At 42.9% G+C, this 27,500-nt stretch overlaps 2 protein-coding genes across 3 annotated transcripts in view; one reads left to right on the forward strand and one right to left on the reverse strand.

Annotated features, from left to right (window-relative positions):
• fsd1 (fibronectin type III and SPRY domain containing 1) overlaps positions 1–7,061 on the forward strand; it is a 15,512-nt gene extending 8,451 nt beyond the window's left edge. For both annotated transcript variants that reach the window (XM_062959783.1, XM_062959784.1), the window contains exons 9-12: positions 78–157; positions 1,749–2,000; positions 3,126–3,214; positions 5,467–7,061. In XM_062959783.1, the coding sequence (XP_062815853.1) occupies positions 78–157; positions 1,749–2,000; positions 3,126–3,214; positions 5,467–5,577 (532 nt within the window). In that variant the 3' untranslated portion in view covers positions 5,578–7,061. The remainder of the gene's footprint in view (positions 1–77; positions 158–1,748; positions 2,001–3,125; positions 3,215–5,466) is intronic.
• A 1,121-nt stretch (positions 7,062–8,182) lies between these two features.
• stap2 (signal transducing adaptor family member 2) overlaps positions 8,183–27,500 on the reverse strand; it is a 21,803-nt gene continuing 2,485 nt past the window's right edge. The window contains exons 2-13 of the mRNA XM_062959791.1: positions 27,197–27,268; positions 25,363–25,494; positions 23,039–23,095; positions 22,608–22,738; positions 18,210–18,341; positions 17,261–17,330; positions 14,854–14,956; positions 14,437–14,520; positions 12,930–13,088; positions 9,853–9,933; positions 9,537–9,602; positions 8,183–8,524 (exon numbers count right to left, since the gene is read on the reverse strand). Coding sequence (XP_062815861.1) covers positions 8,466–8,524; positions 9,537–9,602; positions 9,853–9,933; positions 12,930–13,088; positions 14,437–14,520; positions 14,854–14,956; positions 17,261–17,330; positions 18,210–18,341; positions 22,608–22,738; positions 23,039–23,095; positions 25,363–25,494; positions 27,197–27,268 — 1,146 coding nt within the window. The 3' untranslated portion in view covers positions 8,183–8,465. The remainder of the gene's footprint in view (positions 8,525–9,536; positions 9,603–9,852; positions 9,934–12,929; positions 13,089–14,436; positions 14,521–14,853; positions 14,957–17,260; positions 17,331–18,209; positions 18,342–22,607; positions 22,739–23,038; positions 23,096–25,362; positions 25,495–27,196; positions 27,269–27,500) is intronic.

Here is a 27,500-nt window from a genome sequence, read left to right on the forward strand (position 1 = left end):
TCACAAGGAGTGACGGGTTCAGATTGCAGGGACGAGCCTTGGACCTTTTCCTCCTAGTCTTCTCGTTCTCTCTTCAGGTGCGTGCAGTCGCCGAAAAGAATGCCGACGGGACGCGGTGGGAGGGACCGCTTCACCGCCGAATCCTATACGGTCCTGGGTGAGACTCATATGGACTTCCCCATACATAGGGTGGCTGGTGTTTACTAGTACAGGAAGTCCCTGCGTTACAAACATCTGACTCCTAGTTAAGGAAGTTCTCTCTGGATGCATCATGGGTGGGGTTCAGTGTGCTCTTTAGGGTAAACTACAACTCCCACTATGGTGAATCAGTCCCCTCAAACCCCTCCAGTAGGTTGAGTGAGTCATGAGGGTTCTGCGTGCCAAGTTTGGTTCAAGATCCATCATTGTTTGGGTTTATAGTGTGCTCTGATTGTAGGTGAACTACAACTCCTATCAATCCCTCCAAAGACCTCCAGTATTTTTGTTGGTCATGGGGGTTCTGTGTGCTAAGTGAGTTCCAGGTCCATTCTTGGTGGAGTTCTAAGATTGCAGGTGAACTATACATCCCAGTCCCTACAACACCTATAAATTATGGTGAATTCTCTAGTATGTTCAGTTGCTGATCAATTCCTATGGCTGTGTGCCATAGAAAAGATTAGGAAAGGGTTAAGGGAGAGGCAGTGGGTGGGGTCATGTAAATACCAGACCCTACAACTCCTATATATTATGGTGAATTCTCCCCAAACAACTCTAGCATGTTCAGTTACTGATCAATTCCTCTGTTTGCTGTGTGCCATAGAAAAGAATAGGAAAGGGTTAAGGGAGAGGCCATGGGCAGGGTCATGCCCGTGGGCAAGGTCACCAGACCCTACAACGCCTATATATTATGGCGAATTCTCCCCAAACAACTTTAGTATGTTCAGTTGCTGATCAATTCCTATTGCTGTGTGCCATAGAAAAGAATAGGAAAGGGTTAAGGGAGAGGCCGTGGGCAGGGTCATGCCCGTGGGCAAGGTCACCAGACCCTACAACGCCTATATATTATGGCGAATTCTCCCCAAACAACTTTAGTATGTTCAGTTGCTGATCAATTCCTATTGCTGTGTGCCATAGAAAAGAATAGGAAAGGGTTAAGAGAGAGGCCGTGGGCAGGGTCATGCCCGTGGGCAAGGTCACCAGACCCTACAACGCCTATATATTATGGCGAATTCTCCCCAAACAACTCTAGTATGTTCAGTTACTGATCAATTCCTCTGTTTGCTGTGTGCGATAGAAAAGAATAGGAAAGGGTTAAGGGAGAGGCAGTGGGCGGGGTCATGCAAATACCAGACCCCACAACTCCTATAAATTATGGTGAATTCTCTAGTATGTTCAGTTGCTGATCAATTCCTATTTGCTGTGTGTCATAGAAAAGATTAGGAAAGGGTTAAGGGAGAGGCAGTGGGCGGAGTCATGCAAATCCCACACCGATGGAGAATCAGGAACACTGGGATATTTGTGGTGGAGGAAAAACAGAAAATCTAGGAGGAAATTGTCCCCGCCAATAACAGGGGATGAAAACGGCTAAGAGAACGCCTACTGCCTCTCCCTTAACTCTTTCCTATTCTTCCCTATGGCACACAGCTAACTAATGAGGAATCCTAGTCACGAATAGGTTGCTAACAGATAAGGATGCCGCTCTGAGTCCTTATTGGAGATAGAGCGGTATATAAATAAAGTTTTGTTGTTGTTGTTGTCATCTGCCGCAGGAGACACCCTGATCGATGGCGGGGAGCACTACTGGGAAGTGCGCTACGACCGTGACAGCAAAGCCTTCGCGATCGGGGTGGCCTACCGATCCCTGGGCAAATTTGACCAGCTGGGAAAGACCCCTTCTTCCTGGTGCCTCCACCTCAACAACTGGCTCCAAGTCAGCTTCACGGCCAAGCACAACAACAAAGCCAAAATACTCGAAGCCCCCGTTCCGGATATCATTGGCGTCTACTGCAATTTCCATGAAGGTGAGTCTCTGTAGGCCTCAGTTGAACCGCTCAAGGTGCAGAAAATCCTGCCGACTGAAAGGTTGGCAGTTCAAGCACGTGTCGGGATGAGCACCTGCCATCAGTCCCAGCTCCCTGCCCACCTAGCCAGAGCTGTCCTTAGCTAATTTTCAGGAGTAGGCAAATGGAATTTTGGCATTCCTCCCCCCCCGAATTTGGCACCCTCCCCCAAACCGTATAATCCAGTTCATCTGCATGGGGTTTGGTTCCACCTCATCAAATACGGGGCCATGTGGGGTGGGAGGCGGGGTCACGTGAGTTGGGAGGCGGGGCCGTGCGGGGTGGGAGGTGGGGCCACGTGGGGTGGGAGGCGGGGCCATGTGGGGCAAGAGGTGCGGCGGGCAGGCCCGGCCCGGCCCGAAGGAGAAGGAGGCGGGGAGTGGCGCCATCCTCTTGGGGACCTCGACTGCGCCCCCGGGACGATGGCGCTACAGGCAAATACCTAGTTGGCCTAGCGGTCTCTGCACCTAGCAGATTGAAAACAGAAAATAGAGTAGATAAATAGGAACTGCTTTAAGCGGGGAGGTAATGAAAGCGCCCTTAAGGAGGTGCCGACAAGTCCATCGGGAGGATGTCTAAGGACGGCAAAGCTCCTCGGCAGAGAAGATGGAGCGACAGCACCCACCGTGGCCGGAGTTGGCGCTGGAAATGGAAAAGATAGGGAAAGCATTTACCTCTGTTTATGTATTGTCTGTCCTTGTTAATTGTATGGCATTGAATGTTTGCCATGCATGTGTTCTGTAATCCACCCTGAGTCCCCTTGGGGAGATACAGAGGAATATAAATGAAGTATCTTATTATTACAAGTCACAGGATGGTGTAACTCGTCATAGAAGTCAAGAAGGATTTCATAGGGCCAGATTTCTGGGACGTTTTTCAAAGTTCCCATGAAAATATTGGCTGTATTCTGCAGTCAGCGAATATGGACTAAGGGTGCATCTGCACTGTTCAATTACTGCACTTTGGCTACATTTTAACTGCCATGTCTCAGTGGTACGACTCGACAAAGTTCTTTGTTATCGTCATACCAGGAAGGGCTCGATCTCATTATTTCCCCCCATGTTTTCCTTTTTTCCCCATGACCAGGTTTCCTGACATTCTACAATGCTAAAACCAAGCAGCTGCTCCATACGTTTCGAGCCAAATTCACCCAGCCAGTTCTCCCAGCCTTCATGGTAAGGGTTTTTTTTGGGGAGTAGATAAATGTGTCTAGATAGTCTCCTAATATTATAAAAGGACCATAGGTAAGTCAAGGGACCCCCAAAGGCCATCTAGATCAGGGGTCCCCAAACTAAGGCCCGGGGCCGGATGTGGCCCTCTAAGGCCATTTACCTGGCCCCCGCCCTAGTTTTAGACTTAGGCTCGCCCAAAGTCTGAAATGACTTGAAGGCACAACAACAATCCTACTTGATGATCTCATTGGCCAGAAGCAGGCCCACACTTCCCACTGAAATCCTGATAAGTTTACAGTATGTTGGTTAAAATTATTTTTATTTTTAAATATTGTATTGTTTTCTCATTTACCAATATTGTAAATGAAATATTGTAAATGAATGATATGGTAATAATATAATATATTGTAATAAAAATATTGTGTATACATATAAAATTGATAATAAATATTTTAATGTAATACAATATAATATTTATTTATTTATATATTTATTACAGTATTTCTACCACGCCCTTCTCACCCAATAGGGGACTCAGGGCAGCTAATAATAATAATACAATATAATAATATTGTATAATAGAATAATATTAATTATATATTATATATTAAATGTAATATTACTAATAATATTACGGTATAATGGTATAGTACAATATAGTAATATATAATGCTAATACTGTGCTATGCTAATAATATAATATATTGTATGTACATACAATTTGTAAGCCGCTCTGAGTCCCCTTCGGGTTGAGAGAGGGTGGGGTATAAATGTAATACATAAATAAATAAGTAATTGTTGCTGTTTTTTTTTTTTTGCGCTACAAATAAGACATGTGCAGTGATCATAGGAATTTGTTCATTTTTTTTTCAAATGATAATTTGGCCCCTCAACAATCTGAGGGACCATGAATCGGCCCTCCACTTAAAAAGTTTGAGGACCCCTGGTCTAGATGGTCTCATAAGACCATAGGTAAGTCAATGGACCCTCAAAGGCCATCTAGATGGTCTCATAAGACCATAGGTAAGTCAAGGGACCCTCAAAGGCCATCTAGATGGTCTCATAAGACCATAGGTAAGTCAAGGGACCCTCAAAGGCCATCTAGATGGTCTCATAAGACCATAGGTAAGTCAAGGGACCCTCAAAGGCCATCTAGATGGTCTCATAAGACCATAGGTAAGTCAAGGGACCCTCAAAGGCCATCTAGATGGTCTCATAAGACCATAGGTAAGTCAAGGGACCCTCAAAGGCCATCTAGATGGTCTCATAAGACCATAGGTAAGTCAAGGGACCCTCAAAGGCCATCTAGATGGTCTCATAAGACCATAGGTAAGTCAAGGGACCCTCAAAGGCCATCTAGATGGTCTCATAAGACCATAGGTAAGTCAATGGACCGTCAAAGGCCATCTAGATGGTCTCATAAGACCATAGGTAAGTCAAGGGACCCTCAAAGGCCATCTAGATGGTCTCATAAGACCATAGGTAAGTCAAGGGACCCCAAAGGCCATCTAGATGGTCTCATAAGACCATAGGTAAGTCAAGGGACCCTCAAAGGCCATCTAGATGGTCTCATAAGACCATAGGTAAGTCAAGGGACCCCAAAGGCCATCTAGATGGTCTCATAAGACCATAGGTAAGTCAAGGGACCCTCAAAGGCCATCTAGATGGTCTCATAAGACCATAGGTAAGTCAAGGGACCCCAAAGGCCATCTAGATGGTCTCATAAGACCATAGGTAAGGAATGAGACCTCCAAAGGCCAACTAGATGGTGTCCTAATATAAGCAAACATAAGCAAAGGAACCCCCAAAAGCCATCTAGACAGTAACATAAGGTCATAGACTAGAAAGAGGGAAGTAATAATACTTGCCGTCACCAGTCAATTGTGGTGGATCATGTTGACCCAAAACATCATGGATGTAAGAAAAAGATGAGGATGGGGAGCTTTTAGTCTTCCAGCTGGCTTGTTCTCTATCTCCCATCACTATGGTAAGGGACAATGGGGGTTTGTAGTCCAAATGATATGGAAAGCCAAAGATCTGTGAGAGCTCTTTACCGACCTAATGCTCTCTGAGTTGTTGTGTGTTTTCCGGGCTGTATATACCTCACAACCTCTGAGGATGCCTGCCATAGATGTGGTCGAAACATCAGGAGAAAACGCTTCTGGAGCATGGCCATACAGCCCGGAAAACACACAGCAACCCTGTGATTCTGGCCGTGAAAGCCTTCAACAACACTTTGGTTCTCTTTCCATTAGGTTTGGTGCGGCAGCTTCCATGTCTACTCCGGGTTGCAAGTCCCCGGCGCCGTCAAATGCCTTCAGAAGCGCAACAGCGCCACCAGCAGTTCCAACGCCAGTTTATCGTAGAGCTGCGCCACATCGCAACCTCGCGAGGCCAACAAATTACCAACAAATTACGACACCAGTATTGTTTTTATTTTTCTTAGTACACGGATTATTTTCTCACCTCCTGGTTCTCAAGTCGCCCCACCAACTCACCATGAATGTATTTCGTTTTCCTCTGTTGACGATTGTACAAGAGAGAGGGAAAAAGTCCCCTGTTGTGATCCGTCGCAGTGGCCTTTCTCCCAAATCTCACACTTTTTTTTGCCTTCGGAACTTCGGTTGGAAAGAAAGACTGCAAACCATGCCAGGCGTTTCCTCCATGGTTCGTCTCGTTCTGTTGCCCAGATTGTATGGCTCACAGGAGGCCAAACAGTGCAATGTTCTCATTTGCCACAGTCAAAGTTCTATTATGAGGGTTGAATGAAAAGTAATGCCTCCACCTTCGTAACTCAACAGATGGAAGTCCTGGTCTGCGGCAGGTCCTGGCTTATTCAGTAGACTCTCCTCTACAGTTCCATTTGGCGGGAAGCCTTAGCATTGAACGGTTGTGCTGTTAAAGTGCGAAGTATGGAACCCTGCGCAGACGGTCGGTCAATGCGACTTAAGCAACGTGCAGTCATTGAAGGTGTCACCCCAAAAGAGATCCATCCGAGAATGCAAGTTGTTTATGGTGATTGTGTTGATGTGAGTCCTGTGCATCATTGGGCAAGTAAGTTTAAAGATGTTGAGGTGGGAATGTCTGACTTGCGTGACAAACATAGAGTTGGACGTCCTGTGACAGCAACCACTGAGTTTCACGAGCAAAAGCTTGACAGATTGATTCAGGACGATCGTTGTATCACTCAGAAAGAAACTTCAAGCATAATCGGCATTTCACAAGAACGTGTGGGTCACATTATTGCTTTGTTTGGCTGTCGGAAGATCTGCGCACGATGGGTCCTGTGAGACGTCGGTTGCGAAAACCGAGTGTTGACTTCTTCCTTGACGGCTTCAGAAAACGTGTTCATCATTGGCAGAAATGTATCCAACTGTCTGGTGATGATGTGGAAAAGTGAGTAGTGGTTGTTAAAGAGCACATTCTAAGGATGATTTCTGCATTTGATTTATTTAAACACTCCCATCCAAACCCAAGTCACGAAGGTGGAGGCATTACTTTTCATTCAACCCTCGTGTTTAGGGGAAATTGCTCCAGAGGGGTCGGGGAACTTATCCCAATGACGACTGGAAACAATAGGACGAGTCGTTGCGGAGGGTGGGAATGGGGTGGTAAAGGCTGAAATTTTAAATATAGGGACACGCCACACTGCACAGCTTTGTTGCTTGGTCTCACTGTTTTAGGGTGTGTCTCGTTTCACCAGTGGATTCTGGGAGCTGCGGTCCAAAAATAGCTCACTTCCACTTGGCAGTTTGTTTGTTTGAAATGTCCTTGTTCATTTCAACGTCTCACCACACAACCAGCTTCTGGCCTTAACAATAAATGGTAGACTTCTGCATAACCCACACAACTGTCTCTGTTTGGTCTGGGAAGAGATATTTATTTATCATGTCAGAAGCGAATTGAGAATACAGTTATAATTGAGAATACAGCTTTGGAGAGCATCTGTTCAACCATTTCAAATTTCTCTGCTCGAGCAGTGATGGCACGATCGTCAGCGTAGATGAAACTCTCTGTCCCTTCTGGTAGTGGTTGAGCATTTGTGTAAATGTTGAACATTGATGGAGCAAACATTCTCCCGTTCTTCTGTTTCTGTCACTGCTTCTCTGACCCTGGAACTCAACAAAAAAGCTCCAGTTGTGTATCAGATTTCCTATGAAGCGAGTGAAGCAGTCTGGCTTTGAAGCTGCAAGGCTGTTCAGTGGTATTCAAGTTGTTAAACAATTGGAGGTTTTCTGTTATTTGGACTTTATTTTTCAAGGGTTTTTTGATGGAAAGACATAGATAGGATGTCTATGTCTTTTGTGGCCAAATTTGGTGTGATTTGGTTCAGTGGTTTTGTTGTTTACTCCATGGGAAAAATGCACATTACATTTTATATATATACTAGCTGTGCCTGGCCACGTGTTGCTGTGGTGTAGTATGGTGGTATGGGAAATAAAGTCTTGAGGAATTGGTGGTAGTTACGGTAAAGGGTAAAGGTTTTCCCCTGACATTAAGTCCATTATAAATGGGTTATATAGGTGTGTGGAAGAGCCTTGAGTCTACACTGCCATATAATCCAGTTAAAATAAGATAATTTGTGGAAAAGGCCTAAGTGAGGCCTAACTCTGCCTGTCCCCTGGGCTGAGTGGGTTGCAAGGAGACCAAGTGGGTGGAGCTTAGCCTTCTAACTGGCAGCAATTGGATAAAAACAATTATTCCTCTCCCTCTAATTAGGACTTTATTTTTCTTTTCTTTTTGTTGTATCAACCCAGAGGTGTGGATGAGGGGTTGTGCTGTCAATTTTGAGGTTATGGGGTGTTTAGTTTTGTTGTTTTGTCCGCTGCCGTGATTCCATTACCCTTTTATAGATATAGATATAGATATAGATAATAATAATAATAATAATAATAATAATAATAATAATAATAATAATAAAATTTCTCTGTTGACCAAGATGCAGAACCAATGGCAAAAGAGGTACTCAACTACAGCCTTTGGAGCTTGTTTATTGCCGTGTTGACTTGTGGAGACCCGGATGCAAATCTGTCCTGGGGTTTTAGTGGCAAGATTTGTCCCAAAGGCATTTGTTTTTGCTTTCCTCTGAGACCGAGAGAGTGCAGTTCCATGTGTTTTATACCATTCCTTTGACTATTTCCTGGGTTAGATTTTATCAGCGGAGAAAAGTTCGGGGAAGAAAGGACATCTTTTGGGATTTGGATGGATTTTTGCCCTGGAAAATGTCTTCCTTTGTTTGGCTCGAATATTTGTTTCATTCCTGAAGAGTTGCTCTCCGTTCCTGAAGCTTTCGTTCCAGTTCTTCGGACATCCCTGCAAGTGGAGCAGAGGACGAGAATTACAAAAGGATAATAATAATAATAATAATAATAATAATAATAATAATAATAATAATAATAATAATATATCACACAGCCCTAGACACTTGGGAAGTGTTTGACTTGTGATTTTGTGATACGAAATCCAGCATATCTATCTTGTTTGCTGTAAATAAAATAATAATAATAAGTTTAGGACAGGGGCCAGGTCAATGACCTCGGAGGGCCGCCTCTGGCCCACAGGCCTTAGTTTGGGAATCACTGGCCTATTTAATCCATCCTTCACTCCCTCTGTGCAGAGGCCTAATCTGATATCACGAGAAAACTCCCCTTCCACTGAAAGCTGATTCCCAAGGGAACTGGACTTTTCCCCTGTTGCTAAGGAACTGATATTGGAATCCAAAACATCCTCTGTCTCATCTTCGACTGCCTGCATTTCTCTTTGATCCGAGGCCTTCAATTCACCCTAATCATGCACAGACTCCTCAGTAGGAAAGCCAGTTTCGTCCTCTGAGAAATTCCCAGCATCTTGCTGAGCCCCAACACCTTCCAATTCTGTTATTCTCGTTACTTGACCACATTTGAGTCCTGTTACAGAAAGTCCTTGACTAATGGCTGCATAGCTTGGATTGTGCTTTGCCAGAATGGGTTTGGACTGGACGTCCCTTGGGGTCTCTCTTGGGGTGCTGTCAGTCCATCTTCCATACCGAGGAGTTTTTTCGTCTTTAGACGTCCTCTCGATCCGATCTCCTTATTACCTCCCCGCTAAAGGCAGTACCTATTTATCTACTCACATTTCTGCTTCCGATCTGCCGTTCGATCGGCAGGATTTTCTGCATCATTAAAGTTTTTTTGGGGAGCTAAATGAGGACATTATTATCCTCCAGAAATAATAATTCTGTCCTATAATGAAATGTTTAGCTGTGGGAAATGTGAGAAAATTGTCCAAGCATCGATCCGTTCTATTATCGCTTGCAGTCGATAAGGATTTCTCTCCAATGACTTACCAATGGAAAAGCTTCTGGGAAGAGACATCCCCAAACGGGAAGAAGTCCTCTCCATCGTCTTCGGGGCTGGAAATATAAAATTGCTTTTAGACCCTGGAAGGGATGCAATAATGTCTGCCTTGATCCCAATCGACTTTCTTTCCAATCCCCGCTGAAACCCTACAAAACAGCTAGACCAAACGGCTAGTGACTTTCGATGTTGAAAATGTATTAGATGACATTCAACGGACAAACAGATCGAGGGCGAGATTTGTTCCGAAGGGGTTGGCTTTTGGCTTCCCTCTGAGGCTGAGAGAGTGTGACTCGAGTGTCCTACCTGTCTCGCATGGTTTTCGGGCTGGGACCGGGGCCACTCGATCCAGAAGCACTTTCCACGTAGCTCCCGGTTGGACCATGGCTGTTCCAAATTGAATGATAAAGACGACACACATCAGTTATTACTCTGAGAAGGTCCTGCTCTAATAAATGTAGAATTGACTAATGTTATGTTTTAGGCCAGGGATCCTCAAACTCTTTAAGTGGAGGGCCTATTCACAGTCCCTCAGACTGCTGGGGGGGGGGGGCGGACTAGGATGAAATAGTCCAAAATTAGGATTGTTGTTGCTTTGTGCCGTCAAGTCGTTTCAGACTTAGGTCAACCCTAAGTCTAAAGTTTAGGACAGAGGCCAGGTCAATGACCCTGGAGGGCCTTAGTTTGGGGACCCCTGATCTAGACGATCTCATAAGACCATAGGTAAGCAAAGAGACCTTCAAGGACCATCTAGATGGTCTCATAAGACCATAGATAAGGAAAGGGACCCTCAAAGGCCATCTAGATGATCTCATCAGGCCATCAGAAGACCATAGATAAGGAAAGGCGCCCTCAAAGACCATTTAGATAGTTTCATAAGGCCGTAGATAAGCAAAGAGAACTTCAAAGACCATATAGACAATCTCAAAAGACCATAAGTAAGCAAAGAGACTTCCAAAGACCAGGTAGACTTAGATCAACCCTAAGTCTAAAGTTTAGGACAAGAGGCCAGGTCAATGACCTTGGAGGGCCTTAGTTTGAGGACCCCTGATCTAGATCTCATAAGACCATAGGTAAGGAAAGGGACCCTCAAAGACCATCTAGATGATATCATCAGGCCATCAGAAGACCATAGGTAAGCAAAGAGACCTCCAAAGACCATCTAGACGATCTCATAAGATCATAGGTAAGCAAAGAGACCTCCAAAGACTATCGGTAAGGAAGGGGCCCCCCAAAGGCCATCTAGACAATCTCATAAAACCATAGGTAAGGAAAGGGACCTCCAAAAGCCATGTAGATGGTCTCATAAGGCCGTATCCAAGCAAAGAGACCTTCAAAGGCCATCTAGACGATCTCATAAGACCATAGGTAAGCAAAGAGACCTCCAAAGACCAGGTAGACTTAAATCAACCCTAAGTCTAAAGTTTAGGACAGAGGCCAGGGCAATGACCTTGGAGGGGCACATCCGGCCCATGGGCCTTAGTTTGGGGACCCCTGTTTTAGACTATAATGCTCAGAACCCCCTCCCAAGCTTGATGGCCATCTGTTGGGAGGGCTTGGATTGTATCCCACTTGGGTTGGACAGGATGACCCTTGGTTGGTTCCTTCCAGCTGTATGATGCTATGATAGAATTGCAACATTCTATCCATAGCCGGAAGGCCATCTGTCCGGAGGAATTGGGTTGTGGCCAAAGTGGATTGGACTGGGTGACCCTCGGGGGTCCCTTCTAACTATATGAATCTACAAAGGGAAAAAGGGCATTTCCCCAAAAAGCAGTAGGAAAGGAGCTATAAAATAGCAGTAGTCTATATACAAAAGAACAGTAGTCCAAAATGCCGAAATACATGAAGTCCATCCAGGAAGTCAAGATCACAGGCATAAATCCATATAGAAAGTTTTCCCAAGGTAAAACTCTTTCAGGTACTTAGGCAAGCACAGGAAACTTGAAGCATGAACTTGAAAGCTAAAACAGGAACGTGGATCTTGTGGCAACGTTATCTGCTCTGAGAGACACCAAGAAACATCACTTAATTTAAACCCAAACCTGACCAAGAAGCCATGAAATCATGCCTCACACACCTGGGTTTCAAGGACTTCCCACAGAGACTCTTTGACCGCCTAATTAAACTATCCTTCACTCCCTCTGTGCAGAGGCCTAATCTGATATCATGGGAAAACTCATCTCAAGGTAATGGTTGTATGTAGTGAAATGTTTAATCCATTGTTTCAATGTAAGTTTGATTCGGTTAGCAATCTAATACTGAAGGAGTTAATCGCATAGAGCAATGATTTACAGCCTAGAGAGAAAAGGAATGAGACTTCCTCTGTTGCATACATAGAAGGAAGACGTGTCACAGACAATGGAATTTGGGATGAGTTATTCTTCACTGATAAGAGTTCTTGCTGTCGCCAATGATGATAATAATAATAATAATAATAATAATAATAATAATAATAATAATAATAATATAAAACTTTATTTTTACCCCACCACCATCTCCCCGCGGGGACTCGGGGCGGCTCATATGGGGCAAGGCCCAGTCAGCACAATTTACAAAAGTAACAACACAAATACATTAGCACAATATAAACAGGTCAAAACACAATAAGGTAGTAAAACACAAGGTAACACAACAATAATAATATCAAACAACCACCAATACAATTCAGTCAACTTCATAGGTGGGGGACTGCAGCAGCAATATAAAGATTCATTAGATTAATCTCATTGTCGGAGAAACATGTGTGCGGGCAGCTTTGGCTGCTGTCTATGTAAATACTTGTAAATAAACTAATTACCGCCAGGACCGGCTGACAGCTATGCAGTTTTATTTCTTCATGCTACTAACCAGATGCTGAGTTGCCAAATGGAGGGGAAAATTGAGACAGATGGCTGTTAGTGTCTCAATTTATCCACCTCACATCCATCACCCACACATCAACAGGCCGATCCCAAGAGAAGTGGACTTTCCCCTGTTACTAAGGGGCTAACATTGGAATCCAAAACATGCTCTGTCTCATCTTCGACTGCCTTCATTACTCTCTGACCTGAGGCCTGAAATCCCCCCCCCCCCCCGATCACACGCAGACTCCTCAGTAGGAAACCCAGCATCCCCCTCGTCCTCTGAGAAATTTCCAGAATCTTGCTGACCCCCAACACTTTCTGACTCTGTTCTTCTCATTACCTGACCACAGTTGAGTCCTGCTTTGGAAAGTCCTTGATGCATGGCTGCATGGCTGCTCTCAGGAGGGCTTAGATTGGGTCATGACCGAATGGGTTCGGACTCAATGATCCTTGGGGGTCTCTCCCAACTCTCTAAGCAGTTAAGAAGCGGAAACGGAATTCCAGCACCCTGTTCAATACATTCGCTCTGATGCTTACGTTTGTCATTCATGTAGGTCTGATCCGGCGGGTCTTCTTCCATATATACGTTCTCAGGCTGGGAGGCTGCCCTGGGGAGAGGGGGCTTAACGGGAGGAATGAGAGGCAGAAAGGCTCGGGTTCGAGGAGCTAAGGGAGGTTTTGGTCCTCCGGGGGAACCTAAAAGAATAGCATCAAGAGAGAAAATCAGTCAAAATCTAAGCATTCTACAACTGTAGAATGAATGCAACTTGACTGCTCCGTGCAATGATACCCTGGGAGTTGTAGTTTGCACTGTTTGACAGAGATGGCGAACAAGCTTGTGAAGATACAACTCGTCATCGAAGTGAAAGCAGTGTCAAACTACATTTGGTTGGTCTACATAACCTTTGGGGTCCCTTCCAATTCTACAAAATGAGTCTGTCTGAGCTAGCCGGAGTGATCTCAGGCCTGGCATTGGAGTCCCAGCGGCTAGTAGTGCTGGTGGACTTCAATGTCCATGCAGAGACCACCCTGTCGGGAGTGGATCAGGACTTTATGGCCACCATGGCACCCATGGGACTGTCCCAAGTGGTATCTGGCCCTACCCACAGTGGATCATATATTGGACTTGGTTTTCTGTCAGGGATGGGAGGAAGGGGTGGTGTGGAGGAGCTGACCATCATGTTGGTGTTATTGTGTTGTGTGAAATGTTGAATCAAGTGTTTTGCTATTGGGGTTTTGCAACGGTGTATTTCCGGCATGCTTTCCAGCAGCACATGGGTTAATGGCAGGCCAGCCTGACTGATAGCCTGCCTAGCCAATAGGTCAAGCCTTCCGGTCTCAGAAGTGCGGACAGGACATTCGTCATTCTGCTATGGAATGTTGCCGGCAGCAGAAGAGCTTTGCAGATCAGGAAAGAGAGAGGCCATGCTTTGCCTTGCTTAAGGAAGTATGGGTCCCATGAGTGATGGACTTTGTAGTTGTATATAATTGTATATAGTCTTAGAACCGCAGCGTCCAGCTGATTTACGACTGTGGTGTCCGTTTGTCGGTGCTGCTTGTAGGCAGATGCTTAAGCAGTCTGACAGAAGATGGATTGGTGAGAGGCCTGGCTCACCAATAAATCAGGGTGGTTCAGAGCTAATTAACACCCCGACACATCACTCCGTTGCCATGGATTCAAATTTAGATTTACTGCACCTCCTAATATCCGCAGGGGAGCAGGACCAATTAGAATGGTCCGCCCCAGGAGGTTTATGGATCCGGAAGGATTCTTGGGGAATTTCCCGCTACCTCGGTAGGTAATCCTGGAATTAGTGGAACCTGAGGACGTGGACAAGACCCTTGGAAAAGCAAGGGCGGCCACATGCATCCTGGACCCCTGCCCATTGTGGTTGATTACTGTCATAGATGTGTGATGTACTGTTTTATTATTTGTGAGGCATTGAATTTTGCCATGTATTTGATGCGGACCACTTTGAGTCCCCCCAGGGGTGAGAAAAGCGGTAAATAAATAAATAAATAAATAAATAAATAAAAGTCGCACCTTTGGGGTAGTGTGGTGGCACAGGGGGCACCCGGGCAGGAATCGAGGCACTCTCTCCACTTTCTTTATCCATCTCCATGATTTCTGGAGAGAAAAAAAACGCAAAATACACAGGAGATTTAATCATTATGGAGGATCACTCCCAGGAGCATAGGGGCCCAAGGTCAGAGGACAGAGCTGGCCAATAGTCAACAATTGATGCTCCCATTTTATAGATGAGGAATACTGAGTCTGGGAGAGAGGGGTCATCTGTGACAGAGCTACGAACACGTGGGAGTTTTTGCCCGACCCAATGTGCTTTGAGTTGATGGCAGTCTACAGTAAGAGGCAGGCAAAGAAATACAGCGATGTAAGGTTTTCAAGGCAGCACTCTTGCCCGGAGATTCCTCCCCATCGAATTTTGCCCCAGAAATGTACCCAAAGTCATTGCGTAGCTCTCATCCAGGGACAACGGCACAAGGACACGCCGGCTGTTGTTGACAAAGAAATCCACAACCTCCTGGAGCGAGGAGCAGCGATGCTTGTGGAAGAGAAGGATAAAGATATCAACTGGGAGAATCTATTGTGTGATATTAACATTTGAATGTCCAGTGGAACAGGATTCAAATCCTTGCTCAGACATGGGAACCCACTGGATAATAAATAATAATAATAATAATAATAATAATAATAATAATAATAATGGATGGCCATCTGTCGGGGTGCTTTGAATGAGATTTTCCTGCTTCTTGCAGGGGTTGGACTGAATGGCCCATAAGGTCTCTTCCAACTCTACGATTCTATGATTCTATGATTCTAATAATAATACCTCGAGTAAAAGCCAAGTTTTTCAGCGTTTTTTTTAGGACTGAAAAAGTCCCCCCCCCCCCCCCGGCTTATACTTGAGTTGTCTTATATTTAAGTCAGCTTATACTCAAGTATATATGGTACATTCATTATTCTACTCTATTATTATTGGTATTATTCCATTTATTATTTTACTCTACTTATTATTATTACGTTTTTATTTTACTCTATTTATTATTACTCCATTTTTTATTTTACTCTATCATTATTGTTACTATTACATTGATTTTACCATATTATTATTAATAATAATATATTTATTATTTCACTCTGACATTATTGTTATTACTATTATTTTACTCTATTATTATTATTACTATTATTTTACTCTATTTATTATTATTATTCCATTTTTATTTTACTCTATATTATTATTACGTTTTTATTTTACTCTATCATTATTGTTATTACATTTTTATTTTACTCTATTTATTATTACGTTTTTATTTTACTCTATTTATTATTATTCCATTTTTATTTTACTCTATCATTATTGTTACTATTACATTGATTTTACCATATTATTATTATTAATAATATATTTATTATTTCACTCTGACATTATTGTTATTACTATTATTTTACTCTATTATTATTATTCCATTTTTTATTTTACTCTATTTATTATTATTATTCCATTTTTATTTTACTCTATATTATTATTACGTTTTTATTTTACTCTATTTATTATTATTACGTTTTTATTTTACTCTATTATTATTCCATTTTTATTTTACTCTATCATTATTGTTATTACTATTATTTTACTCTATTATTATTATTACATTTTTATTTTACTCTATTTATTATTATTATATTTTTTATTTTACTCTATTATTATTACATTTTTATTTTACTCTATTTATTATTATTATATTTTTTATTTTGCTCTATTATTATTGTTACTATTACATTGATTTTACTTTATTTTTATTATTACAGTAGAGTCTCACTTATCCAACATAAACGGGCTGGCAGAACGTTGGATAAGCGAATATGTTGGATAATAAGGAGAGATTCAGGAAAAGCCTATTAAACATCAAATTAGGTTATGATTATACAAATTAAGCACCAAAACATCATGTTATACAACAAATTTGACATAAAAAGTAGTTCAATACACACTAATGCTATGTAGCAATTACTGTATTTACGAATTTAGCACAAAATATCATGATTTATTGAAAACATTGACGACAAAAATGCGTTGGATAATCCAGAATGTTGGATAAATGAGTGTTGGATAAGTGAGATTCTACTGTAATATTATATTTATTATTCACTCCGATATTATGATTTTTATTACATTTTTCATTTTACTCTATTATTATTCCATTTTTTATTTAACTCTGTCATTATTGTTACTATTACATTGATTTTGCCCTATTTTTATTATTATTAATGTATTTATTATTTCACTCTGATATTATTGTTCTTACTATTATTTTACTCTATTTCTTATTATTATTACATTTATTATTTTACTCTATTATTATTAAAGGGATACATAAGCACATTTACATTGACGAAGATGAGAATAATGATTTAATCACAGTTGGACAGTCTTATCTTAAATTTGAGTTTTATGTAAATATTCAAAAACATTTAACCTACTGATACCTCAATTGATGTAATTTTATTGGTATCTATTTTTATTTCTGAAATTTACCACCCTCGGCTTATACTGGAGTCAATTTAGCAGCAAAATATCACGATATATTGAAAACATTACTACAAAAATGCGTTGGATAATCCAGAACGTTGGATATGCGAGTGTTGGATAAGTGAGACTCTACTGTATATAGATTAGGCTGTGCTCGACTCTGGCCATGGGGAAGTGGGGGGTTCTGTTTCTCCCTCTTCCATGCCGAGGAACTCTTGTCGTCCTTAGAAGTCTTCCTGATTGATGTTGCATCGACCATTGAACTAACCAAAGGTCACCTCCAAACCCCCGTTAGTGCACTGATTGCCATCTTACCGGTTCTTCGACATCAATGATATACTCCCCGCCATCCACATTGATCTTATAGTGCTTAATAGTCACAGTTCTGCAAAGAGAAGAAATCATGGTTTTGAGAACATTGCTTCTTTTTGTTACCGTCAGGTCCATTCTTGTCAATGTCAACTGGAGAAAACATGAGCGAATGTAGTTCGTCACCACTTTTAACTGCCTGAGCTCAATGCTATGGAATCATAGGAGTTGTTGCTTGATAAAAGCACTGCATATACAGTTCCCATAATTCCATTGTATTGTGTCATGGTGATTAAAGTGTCAGAACATTTGCTATCTCTGGTTACAACTACGATATCATCCACATATGGTAATTTATTGATGTTCCATCCCCTACTTTTCGTGACTGCTTTCTCTGAATTGCATCTTGCTTTGAGTAGGGGATGTTCTTCATGCAAACCAAACTGATAAAATCTTGGACACTGTCTGATACAAGTTCTCTAACCTCTTTTCTTTCTCCTCTGCTAGATGAAAGTCCCTGTAGCGCAGGCTGGTTAGTAGCCAGCTGCAATAAGTCACTATGACTTAGAGGTCATGAGTAAGTGTCGGAGTGAGCATTCGATCATTAAAATAAAAAATAGCCCTGCTCGTTGTTGACCGAAGCAACCCAAAAGATAGTTGCATCTATCAAGTAGGAAATTTAGATACCACTTATGTGGGGAGGTTAATTTAACTAATTTACAACACCATAAAAATCATCCAGCAGTGTTTGGAATGAGGAAGTCGACAGCACAGTGGATGATGAAGCAGCTGCTCTCCCTGTGGCCGGAATCGAGTATCCCCTCAGGAAGCTGGAAGCTGGAAGCTGGAGAAGGTTAAATTGCCTCTGTGACTCTGTCTCTATGTTCATATGGCAAATAAATAAACTGTATTCATTTGACAGTGTAGATGCACCCCATGAGGCTGCCCAACTCACCCATTCAATTTCTGCCGTGTGGACAGAGAGATGCTCTGGCAATCCCGTCCCGGACGCAGCAGCATGTTGCCACAGTTTTCGTTCTTTTCCAAAAGCACCTCTGCCTCCGTTCGGGACACCATGAAGAAACAGCTGAACAAAAAAACAAATGTATAGCCTTGTAACTCTGTAAATGTGACTTTTACAACAATGTCGTTGTGTTGTGCTTTGCTCTCCAGTCAACAAAGCTACTCCTCATTCGAGACCTTGGGCCAAGACCAAGTCATCCTTCTCCTGACATATTCCATCTTATCAATATCCTTTTTGTATAATATCACTTAGGTAATGTTCAAGTGTAAGCAAACAATATTTTGGCACCTGCCCAGTCTCCAACAGACCTCAACCTCTGAGGATGCCTGCCATAGATGTGGGTGAAATGTCAGGAGAGAATGACTCAGGAAGGTGGCCATACAGCCCGAAAAACCTACAGCAATCCAGTGACTCCGGCTGTGAAAGCCTTCAACAACACTGTGTATTTTTTTTCCCAGACGATGAAAAAATAATAATAATGATGCCCCTGTCTGTCCATCATTCATCATCCACAGTTGCTTGCTTACCCGGCTTATAGCTTCAGCCGCTCCTGCCACCTCACCCTCTTCATAAGAAATCTGCTACAAAACAGGAGCATTTTTGTTGAGTTCCAGGTCAGAGAAGCAGAAGAATGGCCTGCCTGTCTCACCTCAGCGCTGGTTCACCTTGCTACACACACACACACACACACATACTCCACCACAGCAGAGTTTTACAGTTTATTGATACAGAATAGCAAAACTTAATAAAAGCAATAAAGAAAGCAATAATCCAATTGAGAACAATCCATAAAACACAGTTCAGGGCGTTCGTAGATAAAAGTACAGAGATCCAAGAATAGCAAGGCAATTCCGAAGAAACCAGAAAACATGAGCTTCAAAAGTATAATCCAAACCTGAGACGAGGCATGAACCAAAACTAAGCAAGAGTTGAATCTTCAACAGCGATGTTGCTCTGACTGAAATTTTTCCAAATTGCATCTCCTTAAAAACCTCCTTGCAAGCTAGAAACACATAGCCTTCCTACTGGTGTACCGTGCGCCTAGTGCACCAGCAGACAGCCTATCCCAGCTGCTCGAGACTGTGTCAGAGTGGTCCTTGAGGTTCCCCAGACTTATCGTCCTTGGGGATTTCAATGTCCACGCTGATACAGACTCTTGCTCAGCAGCAGCTATGGACCTAGTGTCTGTCTACCATGGAGACACTAGGACTCTTGCTCTGTAGTACTGGGCCCACGCATCAGGCAGGACACACGTTAGATTTGATCTTCAGCGCAGGAATTCAAGTGACCCAAGCCTCTATTTTAGAGGTTCCATGGTCGGATCACTGTGCCCTGAGGGTCAGGCTGGAGCATGCCTACCCACCTGGCAAGGGCGCCGAGCCGATTTGGGCTCGCCCAAGAAGACTTATGGAACCTAGTAGGTTCCAGAATGCTCTGAAGGATCTGGAGCCTGTCAGCGACTCAATCGATGTGCAGGTGGACACATGGAACATCAGGCTGTCCAATGCACTCGACGAGATCGCCCCTAGACGCCCTCTCCAACCCCGCCGAAATCAGTCTCCTTGGTTCACCGAGGAACTTCGATCGGTGAAGCGGGAAAAGAGACGGCTAGAGGGCATGTGGCGAGAACTTCATGACAGAGCTTCGAGATCAGCTTACAGGGCATTTATGGAGTCCTATGAGCATGCTACCATCGAAGCAAAGAGAGTATACTATGCCTCTTTGATAGAGTTCGCCAGTTCACGCCCGGCAAAATTGTTCAAAATAATTAGATCTCTAACGACGGTTCCTACCAACCCAAAAAGTGATGATCAGGCCCCTTCAGCCGAGGCTTTTCAAAGCTATTTTGCTGACAAGATCTCACTACTACGCCGGGACCTCCCCGCCACAACTGATACAATGAGAGAACTTGAGACTCCGTGGCCACTTGCTGGGCCCACCCTCGACCAGTTCATCCCACTGGACGCAGAGGCCCTCGATAGGCTCATAGCTGCAGCTAGACCGACCACTCGCTCCCTCGACCCGTGTCCCTCTTGGTTAGTAAAATCCTGCTTGGAGGGATTATGTGACCCGCTGCTGAAGATAATAAACAGCTCCCTTGAGCAAGGAGTCTTTCCAGAGGGATTAAAAGAGGCAGTGGTCTCTCCTCTGCTGAAAAAACCAGATTTAGATCGTTTGGTTCCCTCCAGCTACCGCCCAGTTTCGAATCTTTCATTTCTGAGCAAGGTGATTGAGAGGGCATTAGCGGTGCAGCTGCAGCAGTTCCTAGACGACACAGCCGGACTGGATCCTTTCCAGTCTGGCTTCCTTGCGGGGCATGGGACAGAGACTGTATTGGTTTCCATCACAGATCATCTCCGATGCCAGCTTGACCGGGGCGGGTCGGTGTTGCTTGTGTTATTGGATCTCACAGCAGCATTTGACACAGTCGATCACAATCTTCTGATCCACCGCCTTGCCGTTGCTGGAGTCAGGGGGACAGCTTTAAATTGGCCGGCCTCCTTTCTTCACAACCGTGGACAGCGAGTGGAGAGGGGAGGCCTGGTCTCTGAGAGGTCCCCTCTACATTGTGGGGTTCCTCAGGGGGCCATTCTCTCCCCTTTGTTGTTTAACATCTATATGCAACCACTTGCTCAGTTGGTCCGAGATTTCGGGCTCGAGTGTTATCAATATGCTGACGACACTCAGCTTGTGTTAAAGATGGAAGGCCAACCGGAGTCTGTACCCGACAGTTTTCACCAGTGCCTCGAGGCCATTATTGGATGGTTGCGTTCCAGTAGGTTGAGGGTGAATCCAGCAAAGACGGAGATCCTATGGCTGGGCCGAACGGGCAGTGGGGATATCCAGTTGCCAATCCTGGAGGGCGAAGTGCTACGCCCGTCTTCACTAGTAAAGAGTCTGGGAGTCCTCTTGGACCCTTCATTGATGATGGAGGCCCAGGTCTCTGCCGTTAGCAAAACCGCCTTTTTTCATCTTCGGCAGGCTACACGGCTGGGCCCCGATCTGTCTAGGGACAACCTGGCTACGGTGCTCCAGGCTACAGTCATCTTGAGACTGGATTACTGTAATGCCCTTTACATTGGCCTTCCTGTGTCGGTGATCCGGAAGCTCAAATTGGTGCAAAATGCAGCTGCCCGGCTCCTTGCGGGAGTCCCGATAAGATGCCACATAACACCAATCTTACGGCAGCTGCACTGGTTACCAATTGAGCACCTGATCACTTTCAAAGTGATGGTGCTTACCTTCAAGGCCTTACATGGTCCAGGGCCGATGTACCTGAGGGACCGCCTCACCCCCTACAAACCCCAGAGATCCCTCCGTTCTGAGGACCAAGACCTGCTGGAAGTCCCCAGTTTTAAGGCCTTGCGTCTAACAGCAACTAGACGCAGAGCCTTTTCAGCAGTGGCACCATCTCTGTGGAACACCTTGCCACCTGAAGTCCGTGCCTTGCGGGACTTGTCGGCTTTCCGCAGGGCATGTAAGACACACCTGTTTCGGCAGGCCTTTGAGTTCTGTTAGATGTTTTAAAAGGTGCTTTTAGGATGTTTTTAAGATATTTTTAAAGATGTTTTAAAGATGTTTTAAGATGTTTTTAAATTGTTGATTTTAGCCGGTTCTTGTAAGCCGCCCCGAGCCCTAGGGGAGTGGCGGCATATAAGTTTGAAAAATAAATAAATAAATAAATTCCTCTGAGCTCCAATTCTCATGGAGCGTCTGGGGCCTGATCTCAGTTTCAATCTGGAATCCCTGTCTAACATAAATTCATCCCCCGCATTCCCATCTGGGCTTTGTTGATATTGACAATTCTCAGACTCTCGTGAAAGGTCATCCTTATTACAAACTGTAGAGCTATCCACATTCCCGTTTTGTCTGTTTCTCTAAGCCATCAACACTTTCTGATTCCACCTGCATTTCAGAAACATCAACATTCCCAGGGACAGACTGCTGTTCAAACTGCTGTTCCACATTTCCTGGAACAGACTGCTCAAATCCAAATCCCCTCCATCATTAGACTGAACCACAACACTGCCTCCGGGTTTGTTCCATCAGTGTTCAACATTTACACAAATGACCAGCCACTGCCAGAAGGGACAGAGAGTTGCATCTATGCTGATGATCGTGCCATCACTACTCAAGTCAGAAGCTTTGAAGTCTCCTCAATCCCTCTGACATGTTTTCAAGCCAGACCTCACCAATTCTGTATCTCTGGATTACATTTTTTCTATTTAAGTGTAGTATTTTACATTTCTCCGTCTCAAAATCTATTTGGCGAGTTTCCAGCCAAAAACATGGAATTCCCCGCCATCAAGGACCTTACAGTCCACTCACTCTGGAAGTTCCTTCTCTTTTCTTGCGTCCGGTTGCTCCAGCTTCTGCCTCCGTTCCTTCTCCTTCTCAAGGGCTTCGGTCAGCATATAAATATGTCCAGGAAGCAAAGTCAAACTTGGAGGGACTTTCATCTAGCAGAGGAGAGAAAAAAAGGTTAGAGAACTAAGATTTTATCAGTTTAGTTTGCATGAAAAACATCCCCTATGCAAAGCAAGATTTGATTCAGAGAAAGCAGGCATGAAACGAAGGGGACGGAACATCAATACATTACCATACGTGGATGATATCGTAGTTGTTTCCAGAGATAGAAAAGGTTCTGAACAACTATGGAGGAAAGTGCTATTTAGGGGCACCATAACATATGGTGCCCCTAAATATCCTTTCATATGTTGAAACATAAGAAAGGATATATTTTTATTCAAGGAACTCACCTCTACCATAGCGAGGATAAATCCCTTCCACATCTCCCGAGACTCCAAGCTTTCCATCTGAGAAAGAAAGCAGATATCTAGATGAATGTATGTTGTAGGACCCATGAAAGTCTTCCTTAGGAAGCCAGTTCCTCTGACTTCATGTCTTTGGAGATGAAGGAATCCTCTACTTTTCACCTCTTTTCCATCCTTAGCTTTACAAGGGATTCATAGTTTCCAGACCTATGGCCATTTTGGTCGCCCTTCTCTGGATATTTGACAGTTCCCTCCTTGAACTGTGATGCCCAAAACTGGACCTAATATTTTTTCACAAAGCGAGTGGGGCTATGACTTTCCTCAATCCAGACACTACTCTCCTATCGGTGTAGAATTTCATTGGCTTTTTTCGCTGCCGCATCACATTGCTGGCTTATGTTCATCATATGGCTCCCACTACTCAAGAGACACCAATGGCCCAATGACATTGCAGGTTATAGCGAGGGCCGTGAACATGTCCAAGAGCCCTGCCAGGGTCCTCCACAAACACACTTTGCCTCTCCCTTAACCCTTTCCTACCCTTTGCTGTAGGCCCCCACCAACAATGGACTTGGGCACACAGAACCCCTTTGACCAACAGAACATACTGGAGGAATTTGGAGCAAATTGGCCTTGACATTTGGTTCTCCCTTAACCCTTTCCTACCCTTTCCTAAGGTGCGGTTCAACCTGCATCAAGACAGAGCACTGTGATCCCCACCGACAATGGACCTGGACCATATTTGGCACACAGAACCCCCATGACCAAAAGAACATACTGGAGGGATTTGGAGTGAATTGGCCTTGACATTTGGTTCTCCCTTAACCCTTTCCTACCCTCTTCTAAGGTGCAGTTTAACCTGCATCAAGACAGAGCACTGTGACCCCCACCGACAATGGACCTGGACCCCCACTGACAATGGCACACAGAGCCCCTTTGACAAACAGAACATACTGGAAGGATTTGGAGCAAATTGGCCTTGACACTTGGTTCTCCCTTAACCCTTTCCTACCCTTTCCTAAGGTGCAGTTTAACCTGCATCAAGACACAGCACTGTGATCCCCACCGACAATGGACCTGGACCATATTTGGCACACAGAACCCTCATGACCAACAGGGGGGAATTGGTGACATTTGGGTGCTCTACGTACTGGGATTTATAGTTCACCTGCAATGAAAGAGCACTCTGACCCCCACCAACATGAAAGTTACTTCTTTCCAGGATGAATGAGAGCTATTGGGAAGCACTCTTTATCAATGTTTTGGCCCTTTGCTATGCTATCTGCGGCCTATTCAACCCCTGTTGTGTATCCCTATTGTACTTCCCTTGAATAGCCTCTGTCTCATCCGGCGAAAGATCGACAGATAACTACACATTTTGCGTAGGTTTTGTTTGCAAAACAGCGCCAGGCAAGGACCAGGCCCAGCCAAAACAGAATTAAACAAAAATCAGGAACAATTGCTTTGAGCTAAGCTGACCTTTCCCGACTATTTGCTTTCTAAATCGCCACTTTCACCTCAGAGACTAAAGAGTGCGCTGACTGGAAATAGTCAGGAAAGCCTGATTATTTATAAGGCAAATGAGGCTGGAAAAGTATGTATCGATATATGATTGGCTGAGCCAGCCAGGAGCCAGAATTCCAATTGGTTGCTGTCTCTAGCTTGCTGCCGAGACAAACGGTTTTAACTGCCACTTTCACCTCTGAGAGTGAAGAGCGTGCTGACTGGAAATAGTCAGGAAAGCTTGATTATTTATAAGGCAAATGAGGCTGGAAAAGTATGTATCGATAGATGATTGGCTGAGCCAGCCAGGAGCCAGAATTCCGATTGGCTGCTGTCTCTAGCTTGCTGTTGAGACAAACTGTTTTAACTGCCACTTTCACCTCAGAGACTAAAGAGTGCGCTGACTGGAAATAGTCAGGAAAGTCTGATTATTTATAAGGCAAATGAGGCATATTTAAAGACTGTTTAAAGGGACTGTTTATTTCCTCTGTTCTCTGTGTGAATTCAGAGAGACTGCTGTATATATTGTTGCCCTGTTTGATCTTCCGAACTGAAGTAAAGATACTGTTACTTGTTACACAAGCCTGAGTGACACTTTATTATACTGCAGGGTTTATCTTGATTCTATTTATATAAATATCTTCTATTTATTTCTACAACCTTCAACACGAGGGTCCAAAAATAGGCTTTGCTGTGCTCCTTTTCTTACACGGGGCAAAATTAACCTGTAGAACTCATTGCCATGTGAAAGTGGTGCCGAAATGCATTAATTCTACACCCCACGAAGAACACAGAGAGACGGTTACCTTCAGGTTGACGTCTTGGTTTCTCAGCCTCAGGTTCAGCTTGGCTTCGGTCATGGACCAGCTGGCCACCGACCTCGGAGGGTTGTCGTCGGCGAGGGAGACGAAGTCGGACAGCTCGATTTTCTCAACATACTGAGGAGGGAAAGGAGTGAGGCCCGTTTCCAAGCTTCTAGTCCTCAAGAGTGTATTGTGTGAGTGCGTCTTATGCCTCCAAGTTACCTTAGGGCAACCTCATGCATTTTAGTGTCATGAAAGCCATGCTCATAAAACAACGCAAGTATGTAAAATATATACAGTATATACATTATTATAAATCTATAATCCATCTCTCATGGTTATATCTAGCATCTCTGTCTAGTAATCTATCATATCTATCTTATCTGTCTTTCTATCTATCATCTATCTATCTATCTATCTATTGTGTCTATCTATCACATCTATCATCAATCATATCAACATATCAATTTATCATATCTATCATATATCAATTGATGATATCTATCATATATCTATATAATATCTATGTATCATATTATATCTATCATAACTATCAATCTATCATATCTATGTATCATATCATATCTATCATCTATCAATCTATGATATCTACATATCTATCTATATCATATCTATGTATCATATATATCTATCAATAATATCTATCTATCAGCCATATCTATCTATCATATCTATTTATCTATCAGTCCTATCTATCTATCTATCTATCTATCTATCTATCTATCTATCTATCTATCTATCTATCTATCTATAATATCTATCTATCTATCTATCTATCTATCTATCTATCTATGTATCTATATCAATCCTATCTATCTATCTATCTATCTATCTATCTATCTATCTATCTATATCTATCTATATCAATCAATCAATCAATCAATCATATCTATCAATCAATAATTATCTATCTATCTATCTATCTATCTATATCTATCAATCAATAATTATCTATCTATATCAATCCTATCTATCTATCATATCTAATTATCTATCAGTCATATCTATCTATCAATCAATAATATCTATCTATCTATCAATAATTATTTATCTATCTATATCTATCGATCCTATCTATCATATCTATCATATCTATCTATTTATCAGTCATCTCTATCAATCAATAATTATCTATCTATATCTATCAATCAATAATTATCTATCTATATCTATCAATCAATCAATAATTATCTATCTATCTATCTATCTATCTATCAGTCATATCTAACTATGATATTTATCTATGATATTTATCTATCACATCTATCCAACATATCTATCGATCGGTCAATCATATCTCTCGATCTATCATATCTATCAATCAATCTACCAATCTACCTATCAATCTATCCATCTAGCTAGCTAGCTGGCTAGCTAGCAATCTGTGTATCTATCATTCCTATCTATCATATCTATCTATATCATCTCTTCCCTCTCTCATCTCTTTCAATCAATCAATCAATCAATCTACCATCTCCTTCCCTCTCTTCTTGATCTCTCTCTCTATAATATTATCTATCTATCTATCTATCTATCTATCTATCTATCTATCTATCTATCTATCTGTATCTATCAGCTTCCCTCTCTCATCGATCTATCAGATGTATTTCTAGCTATCTTACGGTTGATTAATGTGTTTACTATCTATCTCTATCTATCTATCTATCTATCTATCTATCTATCTATCTATCTATCTATCTGTCATCTATCTATCTATCCATCCATCCATCCATCCATCCATCCATCCATCCATCCATCCATCCATCTATTGATCCTTCTATCTTTGTATCCAACTCTTTGCTGATCCAAACTTTACCTGAACATCTCGGTTGGTGTTGTAGAAATAGAGAGTCAACCCATGGAGTCCTGCCCAATATTTCTTGTAATCCTGATGGGAGTTTGGGAGAGGAGAGAAATATATATATATATTACCAAAAGTTTCTTCTGCAGAAGGTTTCCACCACCTTCCAATGCAAGCAAGGCCTTCATACACACCTAGTAACAACATTTTATTTATGTGTTTATTATTTCCTTTTGGTTTCAATCCCACTACCTGAGACAGGGATTGACAACAATACACAACAAGTCGACTAGGGCTGTGTCAACAAGGTAACGTATGG

This window comes from Anolis carolinensis, unplaced genomic scaffold (genome assembly GCF_035594765.1).
Source record: "Anolis carolinensis isolate JA03-04 unplaced genomic scaffold, rAnoCar3.1.pri scaffold_7, whole genome shotgun sequence".
In the NCBI taxonomy this organism is placed as follows: domain Eukaryota; kingdom Metazoa; phylum Chordata; class Lepidosauria; order Squamata; family Dactyloidae; genus Anolis; species Anolis carolinensis.